At 33.0% G+C, this 22,169-nt stretch overlaps 1 protein-coding gene across 1 annotated transcript in view; it reads right to left on the reverse strand.

The window, feature by feature from the left end:
• Positions 1 to 22,169, reverse strand: part of PCDH17 (protocadherin 17) — a 98,536-nt gene that overhangs the window by 50,935 nt on the left and 25,432 nt on the right. The window contains exons 2-3 of the mRNA XM_061170690.1: positions 13,054 to 13,112; positions 12,748 to 12,920 (exon numbers count right to left, since the gene is read on the reverse strand). Coding sequence (XP_061026673.1) covers positions 12,748 to 12,920; positions 13,054 to 13,112 — 232 coding nt within the window. The remainder of the gene's footprint in view (positions 1 to 12,747; positions 12,921 to 13,053; positions 13,113 to 22,169) is intronic.

Genomic DNA, 22,169 nt, shown 5'->3' on the forward strand with positions numbered 1-22,169 from the left:
GTTATATTCTGTGTTTAACAGTGATTACACTTTAATAAAATGACCCTCACATATGAAGGTGACTTTTAGAAGTATATAGAAATTAAAGTATTTTCCAATTGGTATCAACATGTTAGCATGGCAAGTTTTGTGCCTCTGTCCAGTGCCTAGGTTAACTGCACAATATGTAGTAATGAAATAAAGGTTATTTGGGGTAAAGGCAAATCATCTATATAAGGATCAAAAAACAATAGTCTCAGTATTAGATACTGCTGCAGAAGAAGTCACAAAGATAATAATAATAAAATAATGGCAATGAGATGACTATATATGGTACTGAAGAACTGTTCATAACTCTACTCACTTAGGCATAAATAATCACATTCAACTCTAATTTCAACCCTATTTTCAATTTAGAAATATTAGTATAACTTCCCTGTGAACTCTCCTTTGCACAGTGGTATTGAAGACTGTAAATAAGGAAATGGAACTAGAATGAGGAGAACACAGTCATGGCATCAGGCAGACAACTGCTACACCACTGAGGGCCTAGACTATGGGCAAGTTACATCAGTTTTTTATGCTCAGGTTTTTCGTCTATTAAAGATAACAGCCATCTCCTCAGCTTGCCATGAGGACAAACTTGCTTAAAGGTGCTTGGTGCGGTACTTGACATAAAGTAGCTGTTCAATTTTTTTTTCTTTTTAATTGCCTGTAACTATTAGCTGTTCTTTTGTTATCCGATTGAATGATTCCACACAGTTTGTTATATATTTATAATCTTTTAAGGGTTTCATTAGGATTCATATTTAAGGTAGGGTTTTCAGCTCTGCTGTAAATAAAAATGAAAGAGAAAAATCAACATTGATCATACTTGACAAATACAAATAGATGGTACTTTGAACTGAGTAATCTTTCTTTTGAGTTACATTTATTGCTCAGAATAATTTCAATAAAAACTCTTGGGCTCAGCAATTAAATTACATTATAATATACAAAAATTAGAAAATATTAAACACGCCACTGCCCTTTTGAAATTTGATGAATGATCAGTCTTGGCCGTTGGGCTCCTTTGATTTCCAGCGCTCCTCTGGTATATTATTAATTGAATCATCTAAAACAAAATTCTGATCAGTTAACTCTACTCAAAATAAAGTTTTTAATGGTCTATATAATCAGATTCAAACTTCTTAGTATGGCATTTAAGGTATTTCATAATCTGACCCTAGTCCATTTATTTGGTCCAATTTCTCTCCATTATAACCCTACACGTCATACTCCAATAAAAATATCCATACTTATTTGTCACTCCTGGATCATGCTATGACTTGTCATATCTCTAGCATGATCTTGGATCATGCTATTATCCCAGCTTCAAATACTCAATTCATCTGTGTCCTGTAAGTCCTACTCTACCTTCAAGACCCTATTAAAGGCACATCTAATTCATGAAGTAATTCTTTATTCATTTCTCTAGCAGAATTTTATTTTTATTTATTACATATATTACAGTATTTAACAAATGGAACTATAGCTAGATGGATAGAGGAATGACAGTTTCAAAAACCAAACACCTTGAAGGCAGAGTCATATATGTAGGTACTGAAATAACATGCATTGAATTAATTTATTCATATTTTAATGGTAATGAGAGTCACTCCTGAGCAAGAGTCACTCCTGAGCAAGAGTCACTCCTGAGCAAGAGTCACAATACACTCCATGAGTTAAAAAAAAAAAAAAAAAAAAAAATTATCACATATATTTACTTAAGATTCAAAGTACTTTCTATTGTTTTCTAACAGTGTGGAGTAATACCTATGTACATCATGAAGTCATTCTGCATGTATTAAAATTTTCTGAAGTTTTCTTGCCATCCTTCTTTTAAATATCTTTAAAAATGTTAGCCTGGAGGGGAAAAAGGTCAGATGTCTATATAAAGGACATTATGTAATAAACGTAGTAATTAAAATTAGGAAGGAAATGGCCCGGGACAAAAATGAAACAAAATTTCATCCCTCAGTATGAATATTCAAAACCTCAAAGAAAATAAAATCCAGGGCAGATGAATCAATCTCCATGAAATATGTATTTTGTTTCAAAAATATACACTGTATCAGAGGTGGGAGTGCATTTGTTACCTGTCTGCAAATCCTAAAAGTACTACTCAAAATGTTCTTATGACATGATTAAACATTTCAATGTTCCAGGATGAAACATTTGAGTGATCTTCCCAAAGTAAATATTTATCACATTAAAATGATTACAGGGGTGATAGAATATTTTTGTCTATATTTGATTTAAGACATCCCCCACTGTAGATTTCTATTATGACTTAATAGGAAACTAGATTAAATCATTTCTCTTGTTGGTAGATAATTTTTTTTCGTCATGTTACTACTGGGATCATCATCAGTATAACTAACTGTCAAGAATTTAAGGAAGGAAAAGCTCCAATATGCAAATTAAGTAAAAATTTTAAATTTCTTGTCCATTTTGAAATCCAAAAAAATTTCAGGTCTGTAAGTTATTTTGCTACTCATTCGGTGGTAAAATTGACTTGAACTGACATGGGCTATCTATATTATTCATTTATTCCATTTAATGTGAATATTTAGACTTTTCACTACAAAACTGATCATGTGTTTCATTGTGAGTACTGGTACAGCTCCCAGTGGGGATGTTACATAATATATGGTATATGCAATACATCACCTTTCTAAAATCTGAAAAATTTTTAATTCTAGAAAACATCTATACTATAGGCCTACACATCAAAACATCAGCTTTAAAGACTCCTTGGGAGCTATAAAATTGAAAAGTAAAAGAGGAGTTAATTTAAATATGTTAATGTATTTGGTTTGATACATTATATGTTCCTATTTCTTATTTTTTTAACAAATATAAATATGAAATAATAGCCGTATCTGTTTTTGACAGGTGTTCATCTTGCAATAGATTATCTTGGTAATTGTATGAGCTCCTCTGGCTTTTCGCAAATCTGAGTGTCATTTATATAATATGTGTTTTTTGTGAAATAATGAGATTGATGAAATTTGCTTTACATTTTATAGAGAAGATCAGAATCACCTACAATTATTTTCCCTTTGCCTCCACATCACTGTTTATCTTTTCAAATTTATTTCTCCTTTCTTTCCTTTACAGAAAAAGTTTATCTTTACTTTAAAGCTAGCATCCCCATTATACTGGAATAACATCTATCTCATCCAATCCTTCAATAATTCCTCTAGGTGGATCATTTACCTCAGTATATTGATACTCAGCTACCTTGAATAATTAAAGCATTTTCCATCTGTAATACCACCTTCTTTAGCTACTTTTTCCCCCTTTCTTTCTCTTATTCATAAACAGAGTTTTAACATAAGAGGAAATAATTTGCACTGCAATTCACCAATGAAAATCAGATTGCTGAACTTTCCTGGTGGTGCAGTGGTTAAGAATCCACCTGCCAATGCAGGGGACACGGGTTTGAGCCCTGGTCCGGGAAGATCCCACATGCCACGGAGTAAAAAAACCCATGTGACACAACTACTGAGCCTGTGCTCTAGAACCCGCGAGCCACAACTACTGAAGCCCACACGCCTAGAGCCCGTGCTCCACAACAAGAGAAGTCAATGCAATGAGAAGCCCACTCACCGCAACAAAGAGTAGGCCCTTCTCACCGCAACTAGAGAAAGCCCGTGTACAGCAACGAAGACCCAATGCAACCAAAAATAAATAAATAGATTTATTTAAAAAAAAAAAAAAAGATTCCAAGTAAATGTTCCTTTTTTTGAAGTAGTGAGCTCTGGAAGTCATACATTTAATGCCAGTGATGCCAGATTACATATTTGGGACTGTCCTCAGAACTAGTTTGTGAACCATAAAACAGAACCAAGCTCAGTATCATTTTGTTTTAAATAAAAACAGAGTTGTCCAGATTGATTTAATGAATTGATTTAATTTGGCTCTCAATTATGTTGTCTGGAAATGAAATCTAAAAACTCTTGGCTTCAGTCAAATACTTCATCTAGATGGTCTCCAGATTTTGGATTGTCACACTACATACTGATTATGTCTCATGCAGATTGAACAATTGTTGAACTTTTCTCCTGTCCAACATCTTACTGTTGTGTTCTGAAGGATTCTGTCCTGTACTCTATTCTCTTTTCTCCCAATAATCCCTGTCATCAGTTTACTTTAAGTATGATCCCATATCAATGGCTTCTGTGTTTATACCCACCACCTCTCCTCCCATTACCAAACTAACTTTCAGTTGGTTCTTCTGTTACTCATCTAAACTCTTTTTACTTCCCAAATGCTTTCCCCATGATGAGCTCACCCTGTTTTTACCATTTAGTAAACTGAACTCAGTTATCCAAATCACAATCCTAATGTTTATCACAGCAAGTTTTATACTACCTTACTGCTTTCTGAAAGTTTTCTCAAAGATCTGGTTAACTGAAGTTTTGTGCTTGTTTGTTTGTTTTTTCCCCAGCATCCTTGAATGGTAAATTTCTTTATTAAATCGATTCCTATATAGAAATAAGCATTGGTCATTTAGAGAAAATGCTAAAAGTTTCAAATATTTATGTGTTAATTTAATATATGTGGTATATATTACATAAAAACTTACTTAAATGCATTAAAAATGCATTAAATAATTCAAGTGCTATTCCATTTACTTGGGCATCAAATGATTTTTTTCTAAACAATTCATTAGAATCATAAAAGTAGTGGTGTGTACTAAAAGAAGTTTTTAATCTTTCATTTTGTTCCATTCCTACTACCTCTTCACCACTCTAGGCCTCATTTTGCCTTGCCATGTATTACTTGCCCAGCTTCCTAATTGTATTCCCATCTCCCAAGACCTTGTCATAAAAATCATCCCTTTAAAATGAAAGTTTGAACTGCCACCTCCTGAACCTCCAAGGGCTGCCTCTCAGTGGTCCCATGATTGGGCTTCTACTTACCTCCCCAGTCTCTACCTGCCATTCCCACTCTCACACATCACTACTCACATGCCTCTAACAACAGCTTGCCATGCACTGCTTCCTTTCACCTATGTTTCTGAGAGTGTCCATCATCTTCCCTCTCCCAACTTCACTCTGCCAAGTAAGCCAAACATTTTTTGAAGAGTCAGCTCAGATGTGTTCTTCTCCAGGAATGTTCTTTGAGCCTCCAAATCTGGGCCGGGTTTCCATTCTCCTGACTCCATTAATACCCAGGACATATCTCTCTCTCACTGCACAAAACTCATGGTTTGTATGTCAAACTCACTTAATACAGTGTGAACTTCTTGAGGACCCAGCCTGTGCTTTAGTGCATCTTTGTATCCCGGGCACAGTCATTTATTAGAAGAAAAATTAAGTGATTGAATAAATGAATGAATGACTGAAAAATCTCTATTGGCACCACCATTCCTCAGCACTCTATGAAAGTATCAAGGACCCACAGGTAGCAGAGGTATAGGTGCTGTGTCCAGATTGAAGAAATATTTACATCCCAGTGCTTAGTGATAAATAATCCAGTAGTGTCAGTGTATAACTTCTGGAATGATACATTTAATTGACCTTTTGGAGCTTTTATTCAATATATATTAAATAAATGAATATGTGAAATATTTATTCAATATATATGAAAGAATCAAGAATGAAGCTCTGAAGCTTGGCAGTTGACATCTTCAAATTAATAAGGAAAAGAAGTGTGATGACAAATCTGAAGTACCTGTTCAGAGACTTCGAGGTCTCTATTAATGTGTCACAGAAATTACACAGAAGGATGGAAAGGGCTCTAGACAGAAAATTATAAACCTGGAACTAGTGCTACCTCTGTCACTAACTTGAAGACCCTATGGAAATCACTTAATCTGTTTTCTTATCTACACAATATGGGAATTATACTTCAAGGATTCTTACCCTAATGTTTTGTAATACGGCTTTCAAAAGAATAGAGAACCTGCAATATTAGACATGCTATTAAAGTGAAATAACAGAAAATTGCTGGGAGAAGTTTTAGACCTAATAACATTATTTTCTTACAGTTCTTAATTAACAGATGAGCTGATAACTATTTTATATTTTTAGAATGTATGGACACACTCCTGCTTTCATAAAAATGTATGTAATATTAGTATAGAATTTTATTTATAAAAATGAAAAAAATTGTCATTATTTATATTATAAAAAATACAAAAAGTAAAATCCTCTGGTTGTTCGGGAATATTTGAGAGAGTGTGTAATTCTAAGGCTGGGGAGGGTTCCCCTGCCCCAAGTATAAGGCAAAATGAGTGTCAAAAGTTTGGGAAATACTATTCCAACATTTCCCCATCGGAATGTTTCAGGAAAAGTCATTGCTGTGCTTACTAAAAGCAAGAGAATCTCAAAATCACAGTGAGTCTATAGTAAATCATGCAACACTTGTTAGAGAGGCTTTATGATGAGCAACAAATGTGAGGGTGATAAAATCTATTTTCATGATACCAGATGCTGGATTCTGGAAGCAGATGTTTGCACACGAGAAAAAGAGATGTCATTGAAACATTTAAAGTTAGGTGAACTATGGGACGGTTGCAAAGCCTGGTAAGCAAAAACAAAGTGAAACTGCTCACAGTTTGAGAAATATATTGTCTAGTAAAATGTAAGGCCAGATGAATTGGGAAGGCCCTAAAAGATAGCACAGGGAGGTGATAAAATTGATATTACCCTGCTCTTGGATAGATGCAGCCTAATAAAAACTTACAGGACTTGAAAATAATATGAATTATTGGCAAATAATACAATTTCTTAAATACCACGTATGCAAATCATAAAGCAGCAGTGCCTCTAAAAATTTGTAAATGATTCCTCTCTGGCATTAAATATTCAAAGTTCCTTCCCGCCCCCAATATATGGCAGTAATTTTCCATTTCCTTCCTAAGACAAATTTCCTATTAATAAGTTTATAGCAACATTTCTTTTAAAAATTATTTTCAGAGATCGCCAGATGGCTGCTGAGAGGATGGACACAGTCACCACCTTCATGTTCTTGCTTCCGCAGAAGTGGATTTGCTGTTGCCTGTTACGGGTAGGCCTGGGAAAAGGCACTGCTTGATTGGAAGGTTCAGACTGCAGTAACCATAATGCAGAAAAGAAAACAGAACAGAAGCTTGAGAATATAAAAGTACTATGCTAGTACTTTTCTATTCAGGGTCAGTTCTAGGGGAAATTGCAAGGTAGGTCAAGTTTGTGTTCAGCATCCCAACCCTCTGTCTCAATAACCTCCTCCCAAATCCTGAACGTATGGCTCCACCCTCACTTCCGTGGACAAGGACCTCAACTTCCATTCTCCCATTTCCCTACTACTGCTTTCATAAATATCTCCTTCATGGTAAAGTATAGGTTGTACAAACATTAAACTGTTTCCTTTCCAGACATAATTAGAAATATGGTGAAATTGCAGTCATTATGCAGTGAATTAGGGAGGAAAATTAGAAGAAGTGGGGCTCAGAGCCTTGACAAACTCTGAAATCCTATAACAAATACTAAAGTCGTTCCAACTAGCCTAATCCTATTTTGAATATGGAGCCCACAAGCAAAATTCAAACACTGACTTAAAGAAAAAAAGGAACGACAACAAAAAACAGTTCTTTATCTTTAGTTTTTGTAGTTTTCTAGAATGTCCCCTGGGAAGAGGGAAGGCAACCCTTAAGAATGCAATTTAGTTTTAAAACTGAATTCACTGGAGCAAACCTAGCTTATTTGTTATTTCCATTATTCTCAACTTTCTATTGATTATATTTTATTAGATTTTAATCAGGGATTCCATTGTGAAATGTTTTGAACCCAGAATGTAATTTAAGAAGTCAGATTTTTCTAGCAGTAGAGAGAACGGGGGAGGCACAGAATTGAATAGAATAAAATAAATTATAAGGCAATTAAATAAGATGAGAAATGAAAAAGAATGTGATTGGAGCAATTCCTGAGGCTCAGAAATGTCCTGGAATCCAGTCACCAGGGAAGGGACCAACATCTGGCCCCCACGGGGCATTACATCCTGTGTTGGTGATGCTTCCACTGCAATCTCTAGCACAGGCCGTCAGTACTTACGATGTACAATGCTACTCCACTAGCTTCAGAGTTCAATTCAAAGACTTGGTTTCAGTTAATTATAAAGATATCAGAAGACTGATTATCCTTGGAAAATTGAGAACAGTCACTCAGCTATCAATAACAAGCTCAGAAAAATTGCCAGTCAGTATTTATAAAGACTGCACATTTATTATTTGGGAATCAACAGAGACTACTGAATTTTGGGGAAAGCTTATTACGTCTTTTAAAAGAAAAACAAAACACTTATTGCTAACAATCAAAATACTCTACAGGGCTTCTGATGGATAGAAATAAAGAAGTCAAAGTATAAATAGTATTCTGAGGTATAAAGAGTAAGTTACCCGCAAAAATTTTTGAAAGAGTTTTGTTCTTTATAAAACTGTATGTGACTCTTCTTTACAGAAGTAACATTATGTATTTTTGTTAGTTCTTGATATAAATTAGTTTTTGTCATTCCAAAATATAAAATCAGCAGAATAAGATAAAATGTATTTTGGTCAATTTTCTGTGTCATTTTCTGATAAATAATGACTTATTAAATAGAAATATATATATATTATATATATAAATATATATTATATATATATATATGCCTTTCTAAGGAATTTGCTACTATGGCACCATACACACTCCAAAACATATGGATTGTTTTACCTATTATCTCCCTCTCTCCCTCTCTCTCTCTCTCTATCTACCCACTAACCTACCTCCCTACCTTTAATATTTGATGGGGAATGTATAGGGAAAAATCTAATTGACAAAAAGAGAGGCAGAACACACAACTGAACTCAAATAGAAAAAAAAAAACTAAGTACATTCTTTGAGATTTTTTTTTAATCACACTAAGAGAAGCTAAAATAACCTCTTTCTATTATAGGTTTTATTAACATAAAATCCTTAAACCTATCTTCAACTGTAGTGCAGTACATCACACCTTCACTTAACTACTGAATCCTTTCAAATATTTTTTCTAAAACAATGGGCAACACATACTAGTGCTGTAAATTTGGGATGCTTAAACTGATGGTAGCAAAAATACACAAATATCAGGAACAGAATAAATGGAAAAAATCTAACAGCACAAAAGAGAAGAAAAACAGTAAAAATTAAGCTAATAAAATAAAATCGCAAATGGACTAAGTTATTTGCAAAGGAAAATCATTATTAGCATAGAAAGTTCCATTGAAAATATGAAGACTATTTTTTAAATTGATTTTAATTTCTAAGTTAAAGAAGTATTTTAATTTAGAAATAGAACATTATTTTTCTTAATAGAGATAATTTAAACAGGGAAAGAAGCCAACTAAACTAATATAAAAATATAAAATATAATTATGCTACTGAGTTTTTAATTGAAAACTATTAAGGTACTACTATAAATTTTTAGGACAAGCAAAAGACTGATAAACAGGTTTTTTTTTTGGTTAGCTTTTGTTTTAAAGGAAATTTATTTTTGTTTTTTAGGAGATTTTTAAAGGCATTAAAAATTAGGGTCTAACATATGAAACTTGGACATGAGATAATTGTTTGAATATGGCTGTCATCTTCTTTCATCTGTAAAGAAAATTATTCTTTGTAGGTGTGCATTAAACTAATTTGGCATTGGCTCTCATGATGCTTTTCAAATAAATTAACAGAGGACATTGACCAAGACAATGCTGATTGCTTCTTCAAACATTTTAATTTTTTTTTTTTCTGAGTAAACCATTCATTATGTGAATAGTATAAAATGTTGGTTAAGAGGGCAGACCCTGAAGGCACGCTATTTTATTTCGAATGCTGACTTCACTACTTACAGCACAGAACACTGAGAAAATTTCTTAACAACTATTAAATGTGAGAGTAACAGTAGTCACCTATCTATAAGTGCAGTGAAAACTAAATAGGATATTATGTTTTAACCACTGAATAATTCAATGCATATAACCTATTTTGATGTTTTCCCTCAAGGTTCGCATACATGAACTCAAGTTTTAACTTACCCTTCAATGTTTATTTGATATCTAGTCATAGCAATGAATCAGAAAGTATATTTGAGCAAATTCTCCCATTTGGAGATAAAGTTGTACAGAAAAGACACAAATTTCGGTCATATCTAGACCTAAGATAAAATTCCAACCTGTTTGGCAGGTTAGTAAATTTCCCATAAGCTCAGTTTTCTTACATGTAAGATAAAAATGATAACTATTTTAGAGTTTGCAGGTTAAATATGCTAATGTTGAAATGAAGTTGGCACAGTTTATGGTAAGTAGTAAAAACTCAATAAATACTAGTCTCCTCCTCTGAATCTAGGTAGGTAGATAGATAGATGTATGCATAATATACATAGAAGAAAGAGAAAGAAAGAGAGAGAGAGAGAGAGAGAGAGGGATGGAGGGAGACAAAAAGATTATCTAGATGATGGAGAGAGAAAGACAGATTGGAGGTAGATAGGGAGATAGATGGCAGATAAAGGTAGATGAGAGAGGAGATATGAGAGAGAGAGAGCCAAACAGAGAAAGGTCTCCCATCTCAACTAGTTACATACAGTTTCTTGAAGGCAGGCTTCAAGTCAAATTTATTTTTGATGTTCTCGAAGAATCTAACTTTCCTTACATATTGAAATCATTTAATAGATATTTATTAAATAAATGAATTAACGAATCAAATCTGTCGATCAATGAAATACTCCTTCAAAATCATGTTTTAAAGTAGAAGTCAGTCTCTCTCCTATAAATTCAGAGATTACCTTCTAAGTATGGCTTTCAGATTCATAACTTTCTCATGTTTGTTAATAAGGATATGTGGAAACTACTTGTTTTACAGGAGATATATCTATTGGCATTCTCACTCATAGACTAGCCATTATTTTATGTGTAATATTAATTAAAATATGTGTCAACCACATTTTCTTTTAAGAACAATAGCCACCTTTCTATGATATTACTTTTTGATATCAAAATAGGAAAAAACAGCTTTTCAGTATAAACTACATTTTCAGACATATATTTCACTTTTCTATAGGGGTCTTTTTTCATTCCTATCAAATACATTGCTCAGTCAGTGGATGGAAAGGAATTAAAAAGTTAATAGTGAGTAGCAGGCTTTTTTAATTAACAAAGTTTCTCATGAAGATAGGACAATAAATGCAAACTCTTTACTTACTCTATGCAGCTTTACAAATAGTGGCCAGTGAATTACCTGTAAATCACTTTATCACACACATAGATTAGTCTGTTAGGCTATGCATTCACATATCAAGATCCAACAACCCATTACTTAAAATGTGCCTAAAATATTCATATATTATAATATTGCATAGTCAAATCCATCAAGACCACGTAAGTCACTTCAAGTAAACATTCAAATGTGCAGGAACTGTGAATATTAGATAAGTATTCAAATAGCTTTTGTTTAAAATAATTTTTAAAACAATATTGCATTGTTACGCAAAAAGTTGTTAAGACATATCTGGCACTTATTACTTAGAAAAGAAGGCTTTTGTGAGGTTATCCTTAAAATAAAGCCAGCATAATTATATTTAGTGCAGAAACTTTTATATATATGTATATATATATGAATTTATTTCTGTATTGAATGTATGTGTGTGCATGTTTGAACTCAAATTTCAACATGAATAGAGAAATTAAAAAGCATTCTATCTGCTGATGTATATGTGATAGGACTGACTGCACTAGAGGCAAAACTTTATTTTCTATGAATCACCAATCATTAAATGACTTAGAAGAATAAATAAATATGTCCATATAGCTTAAATGTAGTCTCTCATAAAAACTTAAATAAATATTAAACATATTTAAATACTATTAATATTTTGAAAACTAATATTAACTAATATAATATGCATTTGTAATTCTGAAATTCAATTTATACAACAGTTCTTTTCATTTCTTATAATTGGACATAAAAAAAGCTTATTCACAACATCTAAGTCTCACACTTAAGAGTAGTTTAATTCTCTTTGGGTAAATCATTAGTAAATATTCTATTGTGTTTGAAACAATAAAAATATCAAAATTAATTTAAAAAGGCATATCAAACTAATAAATTGAAGATAGACCTTTAGAAAAAAACATATGTATTTATGAAAAAGTATTTCTTTTTTAACTCTATCAGGGTAAACAAGTTCATGTTTATTTGATATCCAGGAAGACTTAGACATAAATCAAAAGGAGCCAGAACTCTGGCTTAGCTATTATTTGACTCTTGAAAAACTATCTTGAAGCTAAAATCCACGCTAAAAATACACCAACACTGATAAGAGCTATACAGTTCCAATCGAGTTTTCATTTCACCTAAAAGCGTTGAATTTATTCATCTTAATCTGTATATTAGTATATTAAAATGTGCATATCTAGCTAACATATGCTATATATTCCTTTAATAAAATGCAACATAGCAAAGGCTGGAAATTGTTCATAAAGATAAGTACAATCTAGTGACTTTGGCCAAGTTCTCATCTTAAGAAGATTACAGACCAAAATCCATGGCCTTCCTTTTTCTGTGGTTACTGAGGTATTGAATAATTGCTTTTTGTCTGGGGCAACCTTAGAATTTGCTGCTTCTTTTGCTATATCGTCAATGGTCCATTCCAAGGTGATAAACTACAACTCTAGTACTATGAGGTTTCTAATGATGGCTTAAGCTTTACACTTTGTAAGCATTGGAAGACTTCACTCACCTTGTTCAAGTGGCTGGCTTTTAGTTGAAGTAGTTTTCATCTTGAGTGCCTCCCTAACAGACATGTCACAGCAGGAGCCTTTGTTAGTGTCTTGGTCACTGTCAGCCTGATCACTGTCCCCGTGCCCACTGTCTCTCAGGCTGGCTCTTTCTGGGTCCTTAAACGTGGAGCTACTGAAATACATATAAAGAAAAAGAAGAGAAAGTGTTGTCTCTACGAGTTTGAATCTGAAGTGTAATCTCTAGCAAAGCAATTTTGACATGAATGCAAATGGGGAAGCTGAGAAAGTTATTTAATAGGCCTTACCTTTGAACAAACTGCTGCCTGCTGCCCATGTAATTGGGCTCTGCGGGAAAATTGTCTGTCTGCGAAAGAGAAGGAAAAAAATACGTATAGTTGTACACTGGACAAATCTCCTGCAGAGCAACAAGATTTCCTAGTGGAAAAATGATTAATAATTCAAAAATTCCCTTAATCTTCAAATTTGTACATTTTAATTAAATTGGAAATTGCTGACATGTAATTATGTACTCAGAACAATTAAATGATTCCGGTCCACAAATTACCTGTTAAAGTAAACAATGAGCCTGTCATAACTGGCATTCTCCGTTAGTACCAGGATGGATAACACTGTCTGTGCTGTTTCATTACTTAGATAGCAAGATTGAATATTTGTGGGAGGAGTGGAAAAATGACCTAATTTCTCCATATTAAAAGCGTGAATTATTTAATAATACTCATTTTTAAGCATAATTACATCATCTGCTGGGATTCTTTGCCCTTCTTGATATAACATCATTTAAAGTCATCCACTCCTCAATTAAGGGATATAAGACCTTTCCTTCAAATTTTACCAGTAACAAATACAGACATGGCACCTATGGTCGGACTCATCTCTATAGTGCATCCTTATCTGCATCCCTACTATGGAAATTGTACTCAATACAAGGGAAAGGGGTGTTACTTCCTGGTTATTAAAAACAAAGTGAAAGAAAAATAAGAATTAAAATGTTACTTAAAACATTGGGAGTAAAGACACTGAGAAACGAAGCTTGTTTTTGTGTTTGTTTTTGCTGCTTCCAAACTGATGTGGCGGTCTGCCAAATAGAACTGAATTCTCCTTGTACCGTAGAACAGAGTCTTTTGCGAGAAAGAGAGTAGATCTTTCATAGGTTTCCCTATACTGTACATTCATACACGTTACTTCTTCTTGCAGCTGACTCAGCGACAAAGGTTCTCCTGTTTTCTGCCTCACTTCATATCACACCATTGTGCTCTGAAGCAGCTATGGGTTCCTACAAGATCATCCAGCATGCAACTATCAGTGACACAGGAGCGTGCAATTCATGAAGCAGAGGGACCAAGGTAAGGTTTAATGTAGAGCAGTATGTATTTTCCTTATAAATAAGGCTAATTTAAACTAACAGCACTCTTTTTTTATCCTACGTAATAATTTAAATTATTTCGCTTTTTAAACTATTATTGGAAAAACATGTTAAGAGGAATAGCTTAAACTACTATCTAAGTTTCACTGTCTTTTAGAAGTTGGAGGAAAGGAAAAACCCTCACAAATTTCTTAATCTATAATCTTTTCTTGCTGTTGTTCAAATGACCTTTGTCAAAATAAATGCAAAGATGAAGGTAAACAAGGTAGATTAATTTCTCACTTCTAACCCACTTTAACTAGTAGTTGGTAGCAGATGTTTTTTATTAACATGTTTTTACTAATTTCCAGATTCTGTGAAGCACCTTAATTGTTTCCATAACAAACTATCTATCTTTAAGGATAACTTTATCTTCCAGTAAAAGTAATAATGGAAACCAACACCAAAAGCAAAAATGTTTGCAAAAGAGTTTTGCCAATTTTAAAAACTAAAATTACTTAGAAACTCCACATTTAAACTTAAAATCATCTAGTTCATTTTTTGAATTGGTCAAAAACATGCATCAACTCATTATTGCTGTCAGTTAAAAGCTAAGCCTGAGTATCTTAGAACACTTCAGAAAAACAGAATCCGAGGTATTAAGGAGAGAGTAAAATGTAAAGTGAAAGTGTAAACTCTAGTTAGAAAATATAAGGGCTATTATAAGTAATCTTGTGATTTTAATGGCTTTGATTAGGTGGGACCTCATAGGATGTGGATCCCTATTCAGTTAGACACAGGGAGACCGACTGGGAAAACTTTTCTTCCCTTGTCCTAATAGGGACAGTATCTAAAAATGTTTGCATAATATCAAAGTTCTAGGCAGTTCTTATAAAATAAGATACTTTAAGTTCCTATTGAGTGAAGAGCTGCTTTAAATTATATGTGAGTGTGTGTGCACACGTGTCTATGTATGTTTCTATCTATGTATCTGTGTTTGATGAGCACTGGGCGATGGTAATGCTACCAAATATTGTTCTGATGAAAGCAGAAAAACAATAGGAAGTTAGAAAATAAGAATTTTGGAAAGGAAAGAAAGGCAGGGAGAAAGGCAAGGGAAAAATAGAAAGAGAGGAGGAAGAGAAAAACAAAAGGATATACAAAGGAGGAGAAATGAGGGTGGAGGGTGGTAAAAAAAGGCTAAAGAAAGTTGGTTTATTATTATACAATTTCACAAAGTATAATTTGAGAGGTCTGCAACTTAATCAGTAGCAGAGTATCAAGAGTTTATTAATAATGTCTGCCAGCATTCATCCATTAAAATAGGTAGGAATGTGAGAGGCTGTGTCTGTTTATAATTACCATAATGAAATAACCATTTGGTCTTTAATAAACATATGACTAATTCACTATAAAAACCACACTGGTTTTAATATAGAAAATAACAGTTTCATTATCCAGGCTCCAAGGATGTCTGAAAACTCATTTCAAATAATCTGAAATGAAATAACAGTATTTACATAGAAAAACAAACAAAAAATAGACAAAAAAAGCTGAATGTATTACAGCATCATTTAATTTAGAAATATAAGGGCTTTCAGCTATTTTCCAACACTGTATTCTAAAAATCAAATTCTATCTTGTACATTTATAATTCTTAACCATTAAGTCTAGAAAGAAAGTAAAATTTTAGGTCAGACACTTGTAGATTTTTAGGTCTCAGCAGGGTAATTAAAATATTCATATGAGTAATTAAAATATTCATATGAGTAATTAAAATATAACTCTTGAAAATTTTATCCTTTTCCATACAAGGATAAAATTAGAATGTTTTCCCTTCAAACACAACTTGAACACAGGAACTATTAACTTTTATCTTTAAAACATATCATTTGTTTATTATTTAAAAAAATGGATCCCTGGAATTGACGGCTAGTCACAAAAAATTTCTAAAGCAGACACTTTGAAATAAACTGTAGGATATGATTATCTTTTTAATCTATTTCACTCAGAAATAAAAAGACAAATGTTTTGCTGTTTTTTAAACGATCATTTGCTCATAATGATCACTTAAATCTGAACTAACTTATCAAACTGAATGGCCCCCCTAGCTTGATTTTATTTTGTTATTTTTTGGATGAAGATAAAAATATAGATATTCTTTCCTTTGTTCAGAGAACATAAACAAATAAACAAGTAATCAAGTAAACAAACACACAAAGTGGATAAAGTCTGTATGATATGAATGGTTTCTTTGATTATTTATCTTTATGCCTTCTCTTCTAGTACTCAGCAAATTGTAGTAAATTTATAAATGATACTTGAAATCATAATTTTTATCAGCAGTAGTCAATAATAAACTATTCCTAAGATGTGCCATCTTCTACTACTTGCTCATCTATTAGGACTCTATAAACATCATGATTTTAAAAACGAGTGTCTCTGAAAAAGACCAAAAGAAAGCACCTACTGAAGCTGAACCACGTTGCCTGAAATTGGGAAAGGTCTATCTGTGGAAGTAGATTAATTTGACATGACCACTTACATGTATCTAGAGAAACTGATCTGAAAATGGATAGCAAAAAGAGTCAAAATAGATTTTTTTACTCTTAGAATAGTAAAAGTAGAAAATTTTAAAATATATCCAGCATTTGACAAAACTCAACATCTATTAATGATAAAAATTCTCAGCAAATAGGAATAGAAGGAAACTTCTTCAACTGCATAAAGAGCATCTATCAAAAAAGAGTACAACTAGCATCACTCTTGAAAGACTGAAAGCTTCACCACTTCTATTCACCACTGCACTGAAAGTCCTAATATGTTCAATAAGGCAAGAAAAGTAAGTGAAGGACATACAAATTGGGAAAGGAGGAAAAAAAATTTTCACAATGTTGTTGTATTCTCAGATAATAGTATTGTTCAAACAGAAAATAAGAAGGAATCAAGACAAACAAAAACAAACAAATAAAACTTCTCAGAATGAGTAAATAAGTTAGGCAATGTTGCCATGTTCAAGGTCACCACACAAAAATCAATCATATTTCTATATACTAGCAATGAACTAGTTGGAAACTTAAATATCCAAAGCAATACATTTATAATATGTCCCTAAAAGTCAAATACTTAAGCAAATAGATAATTTTAAAAAATAAGTACAGAATCTGTATACTGAACATTACAGAAACTGATGGAATAAATCAAAGAAGGCCTAAATAAATGGAGAGGTATATCATGTTTATGGATTGAAAAATTTAACATGGTAAAGACATCAATGTTCCTCAAATAATCTATACATGTAACATAATTCCATTCATATTCACTGCATGATTTTCTATAGCTATAGACAAGAGGACTCTAGAACTTAAAACAGAAAGAACTGTAATAGCCAAAATAATTTTGAAAAAGAAGATTAAGTTTGAAGGAATCACACTACCCTATTTAAAGAATTACTATGAAGCTACATAAATCAAGACAGTGTAGTATTGTCAGTGGAAAAGACACATAGATCAGTGGGACAGGAGAGACTGTTCAGAAGCCCACAGAAATACGGCCAACTAATTTTTGACAAAGTTGCAGAAGGCAATTCAATAGAAATGAACCTTGGCAATTCAACAGAAATGAACACTTTATAAAAACAAAACAAAACAAAAACTTAAAAATTCAAAATTGACCATAGATCTAAATGAAAAACATAAAACTATAAAACTTTATAAGAAAACCCTGCAGAAAATCTATGTGACCTAATGTTAGGCAGAGTTCTTAGACATGATACCAAAAGTATCATTCATAAGAAAAAAAAAAAAAAAAAAAGACCAAAATTAACCCAATAATTTGGTATTTACCTTAAATAAATGAAGACTATGATCACACAGAGATTTGTACATGAATATTTCCAGAGATCTCTTTGCCAAAACTGGAATCATCCCAGATATCTTTCAATAGGTGAACAGATAGACTGTGGTACATACATACAGTGAAAAACTATTTAACAATAAAATAATGAACTATTGGTGCAACAACTTGGATGAATCTCAGAAGCATCATGTTGAGTGAAAGAAGCCAGTCTCAAAAAAATTGCACAGTGTATGATTCCATTTATAAGATTTCTCAAAAAAGCAAAAATTATTATAACAAAGACTACATCAGTGGATGCCAGGGGTTAAGGTTGACTATAGAGATATAGCATGAGGAAGCTTTTTACAGTGATAGAACTGTCCTGATTGTGGTATTAGTTTCATGAAGCTATATATGAAAAAAATAACAAAAAACAAAAAACACAGAACTCTACATTCCAAAAAAGTTTCATTTTACTGGATGCTAATAAAAAGTTATTACAAACATATATATAAGGTGATCATCTACATCTCATATACACTGAGGATTTTTCTGTCTCACAGAGAATTATAAAACTACAAATTATTTCATTAGTCTCAATAAAGAGTATTTCTGAACTTTGTCTTTTAAAATTATACACAGCCAACTTTCAAAACACTATGTAGAAATCCCATATTCATTTGGACAGACTACAAATGGATTTGAGATATAAAGCTCTATTTAGCCACACTAACAAACCCAAGCAACACTCTATAAGACAGTCGTCTTAAATATGAATTATTTAGCTCAACTTTCATATTTTTTCAAAGATGTTTTTCTTGTGTGCAGTTCTCATTTACCCAGCCATAAAATAGATACTTTAAATAAAGATTTCAGACTGCATTTATTGCAAAGAAGTAGCTTTTCCTTTCAATGCATGAAAAAATATGGCTATATCATGAAGACCTGGGAACCATCCTTAGAAATGGTGAGTTTTTTAATTTGGAGAATACCTCATGAAATCGATGCTACATTTGAAAGTAAGTGAATAGAATATCCTTGTAAAGACTAAAGACATTGAATATGAAATTATTAGCATCTAAGATGCACCAAAGTGTATACAGAATAGTCAAAATAATTTTACAACTTTGATGGTAAAATTAGGATAATATTATCTAAGTTGTGTGGTTTTATATTTTATATGAGATAATATATGAAAATTTCTTAGTTATAAAATACCATTCTTGTTATAACTTTTAAATTTTTTACTTTTTAATATTTTTTTATTTTTTGGCTGCACCATGCAGCTTGCGGGATCTTAGTTCCCCAACCAGGGATCAAACCCCAGGTCCCCTGCAGTAGAAGCACAGAGTCCTAACCACTGGACCACCAGGGAATTCCCACTTTAAAATTTTTTTTAATCTTATAAGCAGCACTGTAATGATCATGAAATAACAATAACTGGATGACAGTCTGGTAAATTGTAAAACAATACTTGAATTTCTAAAAAAAAAAGATACCTGTGGGATGACAAAAACAAAGACCTCATCTTTTTGAGTCTCATTTCTAAAGAATTTCTAAGAAAAATATCAGAGTACTATTCTCCAAATGTATCCCTGCAAAAGGAACAGAGAAAAATATTGTGAGCATTAGGAAACTGGATTCTATAGTTATTTTTCACCATCATAGATACTGTTTAAGTAAATGTTTCTAGAATTCAATCTATGGTTAGTGCAATAACTGTGAAAACTATATGCACAATACCTCAGTGCTATTTAACAAGATTACCTTATATTTCCCATTATAGAGTCATGAGACAGTCAGGAAATTTCCTAAGGAGAGAACAACTTTGACAAACCAAACAGCTCTGGCATTTCCAGAATCATTGTTGTGTAAACACAGAAGACAGTAGTTTATAAACTGCTGGCATTCTTGATATTATTTTGCTTTTTCTACATCTGTTTCTTTACCAAAGAGGAGACCTTTGGGACAGAGACTCAGCAGGTAAATTCATTCCACAAACACACATTTAATTCAAACCATGAACAGTATAAAAAATCTAGTATTCACCAATGTAAAATTCACAGTATCTGATATTCAATCAGGAATTACAAGGCATGCAGTAAACCAGGAAAACATAACCCATGCCCAGGGTATAGCCCATCAATCAATAAAACCCATCAATCAATAAAAACAGATCCAGAGGGCTTCCCTGGTGGTGCAGTGGTTGAGAATCCGCCTGCCAATGCAGGGGACATGGGTTCGAGCCCTGGTCTGGGAAGATCCCACATGCCGCGGAGCAACTGAGCCCGTGAGCCACAACTGCTGAGCCTGTGCGTCTGGAGCCTGTGCTCCGCAACAAGAGAGGCCACGATAGTGAGAGGCCCGCGCACCGCGATGAAGAGTGGCCCCCGCTCGCCGCAACTGGAGAAAGCCCTCGCACAGAAATGAAGACCCAACACAGCCAAAAATAATAAATAAATAAATAAATTTATTAAAACAAAACAAAACAAAACAGACCCAGACATGAAAAAGATGACAGAATTAACCAATAAGGACCTTAAAATCTATTAGAATTTTGGAAATATGATCAGGAATGTAAAAGCATGACCCTGAGAGTAAGTGCCTCAAATTTTGAGCCCCAAGAACCTCCCTTGCAGTATCCTAATCTTGGGCCTAAAGGTGAGAAATAGATGGCCCAAAAGACGCAAAATGAAACTTCTAAAAGTGAAAACTATAATATTTGAAATTAAAAATACAATGAATAAGACTGACAACAGATTAGACAATGAGGGACAAAAGATGTAGCATTTTGCACCAAGTTCTAGAAGCATCTGTCTCAACAATTATATATTTAATATTAAATTTCTACTTTATGTTTATCTGTATAAGCTTTATATATTTGAGTCAACATCCCGTTTATAATTTTGTAATATATAAGAGAGCAGACAGATATGTCAAATACAAAAAGGCTCTCCCAGAGGTTGCAATATAAATACGAAGAAAGCTTTCATTCTAGAGGTATTGATCTAGAATTGGAATTATTGAAGAAAAATGAAAGTGTATATTTGACTCTTTGAAGTCATCATTAAGATAAAGCTTCTCACAGACTAATTTTGGGTCGGATGTGTAGTTATGGTGTTGAATCACATCATTATAGCTTCAGTTATACTTAGATGATCAGTGTTTTCCTAATCCAGAGGAACAGGGGAGTGAAATTTTGAAAATTCCTTTGAATTAGGGAGAGAAGATTGATTGCATATATTGATGCCACTGGGTTGCAAACAAAATGAAACAAGTTGAACTTTTCCCTTAATTCAAAGGCACTGCTTTTCCCATTGATAACAGTATTCTCTTTGCAGCACTCTGAACACAAGGGAGTGTTAAGAGGTGAATAATTCACTTTAAGCTTTTTTCATACCAACATTGCTTCTGATAGCTCTGCCTTCAACGGAATATATGGTGTGGTTCTTTCCACATTGCTGAAGTAACCAACAGCATTTTAAGCCACCACTTATAAAATTATCTGACAGCACCTATAGCTCTGAAATTTCTAAAGTGCATGAGGTATGGCAATAACCGTATTTATCAGTGATTTTCAAAATAATACATTTTATACAAATATAGTGTGGTCCACTTATGTTACTAAAGGTATAAGAAAAAAAGTGAGAAATTCTTACCACATTTAGCAAAAACTGACATTAAGTTAAAAATGGGAGGACAAGAACAGCCATATCCTGTTAAGTGAGAATTGCAAGTATGTTGCTCAATTTGGATGACTTAGATGCATTTTTAAAGTGATGTGGCTGTATCTGAAAACCTCTTGCAAATGTTAACCCTTTTATAAATGGCACTGATAGGTTCAGTAATAACTGGTGTGCCAGAATTTAATTATGTAATCTGTGAATCTTAAAGAAAATCATCTTTGACAAGAAAGAAGAAAATAGAAATACTCAAAAGGTAAGATGAGAGCTATTTGTTATCTATAAAAGCACACAAAATAGCGAATGCTGCACATTCTTTTTATATATTTCCTGAAGGTTGGAGCCCAGAGGCCACCGAGGCACCACTGAATGCTAGCTGTACTTTCCCACTGGCAACAGCAGCACATTATGCCATGAGCAGATATCATAGGAAAAGAATCCACACTTACTAGAAGACTGCTAATTTCAACATCCTTAATTAATCCATTCTCTTCAGTGTGGTAAGCCTTTCCATCTCAACCCTATCCAATACCCAGTC

Source organism: Eubalaena glacialis, chromosome 16 (assembly GCF_028564815.1).
Source record: "Eubalaena glacialis isolate mEubGla1 chromosome 16, mEubGla1.1.hap2.+ XY, whole genome shotgun sequence".
Lineage (NCBI taxonomy): Eukaryota > Metazoa > Chordata > Mammalia > Artiodactyla > Balaenidae > Eubalaena > Eubalaena glacialis.